Below are 10,559 nucleotides of genomic sequence, written 5' to 3'. Positions count from 1 at the left end.
GGACAGTCACACACAAGAGTTTCCTGTTTATATTTGATCAAAGGAACCTAAGAGTTTGCTTTGAAGTCTCTTATAATGGACAACCAGCCTTGGAAGAGAGAGGGTTAAAGTCAAACTCCCTGATGAAAAAAAAAAAAAAAAAAAAAAAAAAAAAAAAAAAAAAAAAAAAAAAAAAAAAAAAAGTAAAACCCACCTTTGACAATAGGCAGTATAGTCCAGCTCTCAAAAAGATGGAGACTTCAAAATACAAAGATCAGCACAAGACTCATCAAACATTTACGAAAGTCAGTCTATAAAAAAAAAAAAAAAAAAAAAAAAAAAAAAAAAAAAAAGCCTGATGTCAGCAGAGAGGATGTAGTTGACAATCCTGCTGAGGAATTCCTCCTGTTGTCCCCATTGTCCTTGCAGTGCTGAAGAAATGGCTCTCACACCCACAGATCTGTATGACCAGATATCTCCGCAGACCAAGACAGTTGAGGAGGAACAACAGTTGATTGAGAAAAACAATGGTTTTCTCCAAAAACTCCATGCAACTGAAGGTGCAATGCAGAAGTTAGTCAGGGCTGAGCTCACAGGAGCAATTTCTGGGGTCTTATCAGAGACTTCCTTGGACCAGTGGGATGCAAATGATGAGATTTCCAAGTTCGGGGTCTGAGTTGACATTCTTCTCTACACTCGTCTAATTATGATCTCATGAATATTTACTGTAGTAGGTCTTATGAGATGCTAAAGGGTCCTACAATCATAAAGTAGGCAGATACCAGTTAAATAGAAATTGTTGAGGAGCCTGGGCACAGGAGTGGCTGTGACTCTGGTCCTACACATCTGGGAAGCCAACTCCAGGCTGGCTGAACTGCCACATCCCTGTGCCCCCAGCCAGAGATCAGACAGACAGGCCCTCCAAACCCCCACCAATCAATTAAGTTCTGAGCAACCACACTCCTGACCTGGATATAAAGCTCAGGGGTCCCTAGCTTAATGAACACATACCTCAGCTGGCAGAGCTAAAGTGCATCCATGCCCTCCTGGAGAAGCAGTCAGCAATTTTACCCTCAACAGGTCCACCTTGTGAGCCTGACCACCACCTGAGAAGTGACTCTCTGGTCTCTCAGCAGGCCTGCCCTGCAAACTTGCCCACTCCCTGAGAAGTAGCTGGCTGGAGCCCTCCCAGCATCCCAGCCCCATGAACTCACCTGCGGCCCAAGAAATGGCTCAGCAGTCCTGTCCTTTGGATACCTGTTCCTAAACTGCTGAGGGAAGCACAATCTTACATCTGGCTCTGAGAAGTGGTTCAGCCAACCAGCCCACAGCAGATGCACACCTGAGTCTTTGAGCTGTCACACACCCATGCATCCAAATGAGAAATAGCCTGGCTGATGTGCCCTTGGTAGGCCCACCCCAGGTCAGAGAATCAGCACAGTGACCCTGCCACTGATGTACCAGTCCCAGACATCCTGACATGAAACATGCCCACATCACCAGCCTGAGAATCAGCCCAAGAATCCCACCCCCAGTGAGCCAGCCCATGAGACAACTGATCCACAGTGTGTATACACACAGCCCAGTAAGCCCACCCCTGGCAAAGCTGTCCCACCACCACCATAAATCTCCCAAGTCTAAGCCACTGATTCACTTACAGACATAGTGAAAATTGATTACACCTAAAGAAACTATGCAGAGTCTACACATTACTGCACTCTTCAAGCACAAAACCAATGTACCCTACCCAATCAGCTCCCTAGGATGCATTTATAGATGAAAGTCTTTCCCCATACAAGCCACTCTATGAAGCTCAAAGAGGTGAGGGTTCCACCAGATACACAGATATCAATGCAGGGAAACAAGAAACATGAAAAACAAGGAAATTTGACACTACCAAAGAAACACAATAATGCTCCAGTGACTGATCACAAAGAATAGTAAATTGCCAACTTGCCAGAAAAGGAATTCAAATCAATAATCTTAAGGAAATTCACTGAGATACAAGAAAATAAGACAGATAATACAACCAAATTAGAAAAACAATTCATGATCTGAATGAGAAATTTAACAAACAGATAGATATCATTTAAAAAATCAAACAGAAATCTTGGAACTGAAGAATTCATTGAATGAAATAAAAAATGCATCTGAGAGTCTCAACAACAGTCTGGATCAGCAGAAGAAAAAATTTCTGATCTTGAAGACAGCTGTTTTGAAATAACCTAGGAAGACAAAAAAAAAAAAAAAGGATAAAAGAATAATAGAGAAGAATGAACAAAGCCTTTAAGATTTATGGGATACCACTAAGCAAACAAATGTTCAAAATATGGGAATTCCAGAAGGAGAAGAAAACAAAAAATGTATCAAAAATCTATTTAATAAAACAATAGCAGAAAACTTCCTTAGTCAAGGGAGGGATATGAGCATCCAAATCCAAGAAGCTCAAGGTCCCCAGGTAAATTCAATCCAAAAAGATCCTTTCCAAGACACATTGTCAAAAGTTAAAGACAAAGACATAATGCCAAAAACAGTATGAGAAAAGTGTTGAGTTACATTTAAGAGAATCCTCATTAAACTAACAGCAGACTTCTCAGCAGAAACCCTACAGGCCAGAAGAGAATGGCATGATATATTCAAAGTACTGAAAGAAAAAATCCTGCTAGTCAAGAATATTATACCCACCAAAGCTATCTGTCAGAAATGAGGAAGAAATAAAGTCTTTCTCAAACCAGCAAAACTTAAAGGATTCCATTACCACCAGACTGGCCTTACAAGAAATGCTTAGGAGGGTTCTACATATAGAAGAGAGAGAACCATCATGAAAACAACCAAATATATAAAGCTTACTGCTACAGCAGATACACAAACTAGAAAAAGAAAGGAATCAAAGCTTATCAATACAGAAAACCACCAAACTACAAGGATAAATAATTAGAAAGGAGGAAAAAAACAAAGGATATACAAAATAATTATAAAACAATCAACAAAATTACAGGAGTGAGACCTCACATATCAATAATAACTTTGAATGCAAATGGATTACATGCCCCAATTAAAAGATATAGACTGGCTGAATGAATAAAAAAAATGACCCATCCATATGCTGCTTACAAGAAATACACCTAACCTGAAAAGATGCACATAGACTGAAAATGAAAGAATGGAGAAAGATATTCTACACAAATGGAAAACAAAAGCAAGCGGTAGTAGCTATACTTATATAGATAAAACAGACTTTAAATCAAAAGCTATACATCAAGATGAAGAGAGACATTATATAATAATAAAAGGATCAATACAGCAAGAAGATATAACAATTATAAATTTATATGAACCCAACAAGGGAACACTCAAATAAAGCAAATATTGTCAGATCTAAAGGGAGGGATAGACAACAATACAATAAATGTTGGGGACTTTAACACACCACTCTCAGCATTGGACAGATCATAGAAACAAAAAATCAATAAAGAAACATTAGATTTAAACAGCACCATAGACCTGATGGACCTAACAGACATTTACAGACCATTTCATCTAACAGATACAGAATATATATTCTTTTTCTTTTTTTCTGACTGGTAAGGGGATTGCAACCGTTGCCTGTGCCATGCTCAGCCAGTGAGTGCACCAGCCATCCCTATATAGGATCCGAACCCGTGGCCTCAGTGCTACCAGTGCCACACTCTCCTGAGTGAGCCATGGGGCCGGCCTGAATACTTTTCATCAGCACACAGAAACTTCTCCAGGATTGATCATATGTTAAGCCACAAAAAAAGTCTCAACAAGCTCAAAAATATCAAAATTATGTGTAGATTTTTTATGACCACAGTGGAATAAAATTAGAAATAAAGAAGAGAAACTTTTGAAACTACCCAAATACATGGAAATTAAACAACTTGCTCCCAAATGACCAATGTGTCAAAGAAAAAGTTAATAAGGAAATAATAAAAAATTTTTTGAAACAAATGAACACAGAAATACAACATACCAAAACCTGTGAGATACAGTCAAGGCACTATTGAGAAGAAAGTTTATAGAAATAAATGTCTATGTCAAAAGAAAAAGAAAGATTTCAAATAAACAACCTAACAATGCATCTCAAGGAACTAGAAAAGCAAGAACAAACCAAAACCAAAATAAGTAAAAGAAAAAACATAATAAAAATCAGAGCATAAATAAATGAAATTGAAACTAAAAAATAAAATACAAAAGATGAATCAAATGAAAAGTTGTTTTATTTTGAAAAATAAGCAAAATTGACAAACCATTAGCTATACTAACCAAGAAAAAAAGAGAGAAAATACCCAAATAAATAAAATCAGAAATGCAAAAGGAGACATTACAATTGACACCACCAAAATACAAAGGATAATTAAAAACTATTATGAACAACTATGTGCCAATAAATTTGAAAGCCTAGAGAATATGAATAAGTTTCTGGACACATATGATCTACCAAGACTGGACAAAGAAAAAATAGAAAACCTTAACAGACCAATAACAATATTGAGATTGAATCAGTAATAAAAATTCTTAACAAGATTGAATCAGTAATAAAAAGTCTCTCAACAAAGAAAAGCTCAGGACCACAAGTTTTTACTGCTGAATTCCATCAAATTTTTAAAGAAGAGGTAACACCAATACCTCTTAAACTATTTCAAGAAATTGAAGTGAATGGAATTCTAATAAACTCATGCTACAAGGCTAGTATTACTCTGATACAAAAACCAGGCCAAGACACAACAACAAAAAAGCTACAGGCCAATATCCTTGATGAGCGTAGATGCAAAAATCCTCAACAAAATACTAGCAAACCAAATCAAGCAATACATCAAAAAGATAATACAGCATAATCAAGTGGTATTTATCCCAGGGATGCAAGGATAGTTCAACATAAGTAAATCAATAAATATGATGCCTCACATCAACATAATGAAAGAAAAGAAAAAAACCCATATGATCATCTTGATAGACACAGAAAAAGCATTTGATAAAATTCAATATTGCTTCATGATAAAAACTCTCAACAAATTAGGTATAGAAGGAAAATACAATAAAGGCTATAGATGATAAACCCACAGCTAACATCATACTGCATAGGGGAAAGCTGAAAGCTTTTCCTCTAAGAACTGGAACAAGACAAGGATGCCCACTCTCACCACTTTTATTCAGCATAGTACTGAAGTCCTAGCTAGAAAAATTAGGGAAGAAAAAGAAATACATTACATTCATACTGGAAAAGAGGAAGTTAAATTGCCCCTGTTTGCAGATGACATGATTTTATATAAAGAGAAACATAGAGACTCTACCAAAAATCTTCTAGACCTGATAAACAAATTCAGTAAAGTTGCAGGTTGCAGGATACAAAATTGACATACAAAAATCAGCAGCATTTGAATATATCAATGACAAGCAAGATAAAAAAGAAATAAGAAAACAATCCCATTTATAATAGCAGCAAAATAAAATAAAATAAACTACCTAGGAATGAATTTAAGCAAGGAGGTGAAAGATCTCTACAAGGAAAACTATAAAACACCGATTAAAAAAATTAAAGAAGACAAAGAAAAAAAAAATGGAAAGAAATCCCATGTTCATGAATTGGAAGAATCAATATTGTCAAAATTTTACTACCCAAAGTGATCTATAGATTCAATGCAATTTCCATCAAACAACCAATGACACTTTTCATAGAAATATTTTTTAAAAACCTAAAATTTATATTTACAAAGAGCCCAAGTAGCCAAAGTAGTCCTGAGCAAAAGAACAAAACAGGAGGCCTCAAACTCCCTGATTACAATATATACTACAAAGCTATAATAATCAAACCAGCATGGTATTGGCACAAAAACAGACACATAGGCCAATGGAATAGAGTACTGAATCCAGAAATAAATTCACATACCTACAGCCAACTGATTTTTGACAAAAAAGTCAAGAACTTATACTGGGGAAGTATAGTCTCTTCAATAAATGATGCTGGGAAAATTGGAGAGCCATATGCAGAAGAATGAAAGTAGATCCCTGTCTTTCACCATGTACAAAAATCAACTCAAAATGGATGAGAGACTTAAATGTAAGACCTGAAACTATAAAACTACTAGAAGAAAACACAGGGAAAACTCTTCAGGACATAGGACTGGGCAAAGATTTTATGAATAAGACTTCTAAAGCACAGGCAACAACAGCAAAAATATACAATTGGGATTATATCAAACTAGAAAGCTTTTGCACAGCAAAGGAAACAATAATCAGATCAAAGAGACAACATGTAGAATGAGAGAAAATATTTGCAAACTATGCATCTCTATTCTGGATTTATATATCCGGAATATACATGGAACTCAAACAACTCAATAGTAAAAAAAAAATTGATTTAAAAATGGGCAAATGAACTGAGCACACATTTCTCAAAAAGAAGACATACAAATGTCCAACAAGTATATGAAAAATGCTCAACATCACTAATCAACAGGAATATGCAAACCAAAACCACAGTGATATCACCTCACCCCAGTTAGAATGGTTATTATCAAGAAGACAGAAAATACAGGAGAGAACAGAAGTACGGTTACTAAAAGTGGGAAAGGGGAAGGGGGAGAGGGATATTAAGGAGAAAATGAGTAATGGACAAAAAGAATAATTATGTTTTATAATGATGAATATGCTAATAATACTGATTTGATCATCATATACTGTACACAAATACTGATAGTCAACTCTGTACCCCACAAATATGCATAATCGATATGTTTCAATAAAAATAAATAAATAAATAAACAAATAAACAAAACCCCAAACAGCAGAAAAGAAATGCTGGTAAGGATGTGGAGAAAGGGGACCCTTTATATACTATTAGTGGGATTGTAAATTGATACAGCCATTATGGAAAACAGTATGTAGTTTACTTTAGAAAACTACAAATAGAACTACCATACGATCCAGTAGTCCCATTACTGGGTATATATACAAAGGAAAGGAAATCAACATGTCAAAGGGATACCTGCACTCCTGTGATATTTATCACAGTTCTATTCACAGTAGCCAAGATATGGAACCAGCCTAAATGTCCATCAAAAGATGACTGGGTAAGGAAAATGTGGTATATAAACAATGGAATATTACTCAGCCATGAAAAGGAATTCTGCTATTTGCAGCAACATGGATTAGCTTGGAGAAAATTATGTTAAGTGAAGGAGAAATATCACATATTCTCACCCATATGTGGAAGCTAAAAAAATATATTCTCATGGAAGTAGAGAGCAGAATAGTGATTACTAGAGACTGGTAAGAGGAGGAGGAGGAAGGATAGGGAGAGAGAGTGGTCAATGGATACAAAATTGTAGAGAGCTAGTAAGAATAAGATCTAGTGTTCTATAGCACTACAGGAAGACTACAGTCAATAGCAAATTATTGTATAACTCCAAGTAGCTAGTAGAGATGATTTTGAATGTTCCCTACCCAAAGACATGACAAATGTTTGAGGTAATGGATATGTTAATTACCCTGATATTATTATTGTGAGCTGTGTAAATGTACCCAAATATCTACATTGTACTCTATAAATAAACACAATTATCACAGGTCCAGTAAGAAAAATAATTTTAAAAGCAAACAAATCACAGACAGACATGCATTCAATGTTACCAGAAACTCAGGGGGAGGAGTAATGGGAAGTTAATGCTTAGTGGGTACAGACTTTATGTTTAGGATGAAAAAACCTTATGGAAATAGGTTGATGTGATGGTCACATAGCATTGTAAATGTAATTAATTTCACAGAATTGTATGTTTAAAAGTGGTTAAAGTGGCAAATCTTATGTTATATATATTTTATCACAATAAACAAATAGACAATAAATCTTAGGATTAACATAGTTGTGCACAGGGGCTGGCCAGTTAGCTCAATGGGTTATGGCATGGTGTTGTAGCACCAGGGTCAAGTGTTTGGATCCACAGACTGGCCAGCTGTCAAAAACAGAAACAAAACAAAAAACACAGTTGTGCACATAAGAAAAGTGTCACTCATTTCTTTAGTAATCAGAATTTAAAAAAACATTAAAAAAAAAAAGTATTTGTTGAGATTCTAATCTCAATTTGGGAAAATTACATTGATTGTTTTGTGGCTTCATTATTTTCACCTGCTAAAGATACAAACCATTTAAAATACTTTCTGGAGTAGAGGGAGTACAAGTAGTCATGTAAACACATATATACATTTGTTAGTATACAATAAAAATGTGTACTAATATAGGCCAATGGTTAACAACCTTTTTGAATAGGAAAATATTTTTTAGAGTAAAAGATTTTCCAGAACCCTTCATATGTCAAAAACGCTATTATGATATCAGAGATGTTTTTGAATGCACTTATAATTTATTGAAGACAATAATATATGCATCTGGAAACTTTGAGCAGTATTTACTCATGTAAGCAATAGTTATTCAGTCTACAGAAATGCATATAGATTCCAGGATCCCTTCCTATGCAGTATGGGTGTGGAGTGATTCCCAGACTCCCCCACCTCTGACCCACCACTTCTAACCTCAGGGTTCAAGGTCTACAGACTAGGAGATACTGCTTTAGATCTACATCACAAATGTACTGTGACTCACTAAAAAATACGTGAGGAGGAGCGAGAGGGAGAGTGTATGTGTGTGATTGTGTGTGTAAATATATGAACCCAGCAAAGTAACAACAGTCTAATAGGAAATGGAAAAAAAAGTATCAACGCAATTTTTATAGAAAAGAAAATACAAATGAGTTTTATACGTATACACAAAGATGCTGTTGGGAGGTGCTCACACAGAGGAATCCAAGACCAACATTGGTATTACAGCTCTTTATTAGTTTACAGCTCTTTTTGGTGTTACAGTGCTTTATTAGTTTACAGCTCTTTTTGGTGTTTCGGTACTTTATTGCTTAAAAGCAAGGAGAGCAAAAGCATCAGGCTCGTGTCTTCCCGAATGAAGGAAAGTGGCAGCCTTCTATAGCCCAAACTTCCCACCCAAGTTCTCATTTAGGTCCTCTTATGCAAATGAGGGATGCAAGTCTGTTAATTCGGATTGGGTGGCTATGAGACATAGCTCATTGGACAGTTCTGAGGCCAAATCTGCATTCGGCCCTTAGGGCGGTGCAAAACTGCTGTTACCTTTTGTTAGCACATGGGTGCAGGAAGAAAGCTAGGTTACAGAAGCCAAAGTTTGCAATTAACACAGCCAGGCATAAAATTTCTAAAACAGTTTCTCCAGCAGAAGGGGGCAGGTTTAACAATCAGAAAATGCTCAGAGTTCTCTGCTTGAATGCTCAATGTCATTCATAAAAAGAGACTAAAACTAAGATAGGATACTAGTTTAAACAAACCAAATTGGCAAAGATCAAACACTTTAGTAATACATGGCTTTAGGAAAGGAGTGGGAAAACAGGCACTCTCATCATTTCTGCTGGGAATGTAAATGGATTCAACCTCTTTAAAGCATAATTTGGTAAAATCTATCAAAATTTAGAATACACTTATCTATTGACCTAGCAATTCTACTTTTAGGGTTATTTAATAGATGTGCTTGTATGTATACACAACATATAGATGTGTAAGGATATTCATTCCAGCATTGATGGTAGTAGCAATTGATCGGGAGCAATCTACATATCTATTAATAAAAAACTGATTAGAACATTATCATTCAGCCCCACAATAGAATACCATATGGACATTTTAAAAATAAGGTAGCTCTGTATATACTAATAAGAAATTGACTACAACATAGTTTGTAAAAAAATAAATCCAAAATCCAAAGTACAGAATAGTGTGTATAAATATCCTACCACTTATATTTTAAAAGGTATGTATATGAGTATATATACACACACACATATATCTGTATACATACTATGTATAGTTATACACTGCATAACTACATTTCAGTCAGCCACAGACCATATATAGACAGCGATCCCATAAGATTATAATACTCTATTTCTACTGTACTTTTTCTATGTTTAGATACTCAAATCCTTATAACTGTGTTACAATTGCCTACAGTATTCAGTACAGTAGCATGCTGCACAGCTTTGTAGCCTAGGTGTGTAGTAGGCTATACCATCCAGGTTTGTGTAAGCGCACTCTATGTTGTTCACACAACGACAAAATTGCCTAATGCCACATTTCTCAGAATGTATCCTCATTGTTAAGTGACACATGCTGTATAGATGCACACACAAATATATCTGCTTATTTATGCGTAGAATCTCTGTGTTAGAATAAAGAAGAAACGAGTAAACATTGCGGGGAGGACAACTGGGAGACAGAGATGAAGAGAGCATCAAAGACCTACTTCTCGGGCCGAGCCCGTGGTGCACTCGGGAGAGTGTGGCGCTGGGAGCACGGAAGCGCTCCCGCCGCGGGTTCGGATCCCATATAGGGATGACTGGTGCGCTCACAGCACTCACTGGCTGAGCGCGGTGCGGCCGGTCTCAAAAAGGACAAAAAAAAAAAAAAAAAAAAAAACCACTTTCCTCCCCCCCTGAAAAGATATTTTTTTTTTTTTTTTTTTTTTTTTTTTTTCCCCCCACCCT

At 36.0% G+C, this 10,559-nt stretch overlaps 1 protein-coding gene across 1 annotated transcript in view; it reads left to right on the top strand.

Annotated features, from left to right (window-relative positions):
• Window positions 1-418: 418 nt before the first annotated feature.
• SMCO2 (single-pass membrane protein with coiled-coil domains 2) overlaps window positions 419-10,559 on the top strand; it is a 40,575-nt gene continuing 30,434 nt past the window's right edge. Inside the window, 1 exon segment of the mRNA XM_008569430.1 lies at window positions 419-552. Coding sequence (XP_008567652.1) covers window positions 419-552 — 134 coding nt within the window.

This window comes from Galeopterus variegatus, unplaced genomic scaffold (genome assembly GCF_000696425.1).
Source record: "Galeopterus variegatus unplaced genomic scaffold, G_variegatus-3.0.2 Scaffold496, whole genome shotgun sequence".
In the NCBI taxonomy this organism is placed as follows: domain Eukaryota; kingdom Metazoa; phylum Chordata; class Mammalia; order Dermoptera; family Cynocephalidae; genus Galeopterus; species Galeopterus variegatus.
Note: the sequence above shows the minus strand (reverse complement) of the source record. Positions and strands in the feature narration are given on the sequence as shown.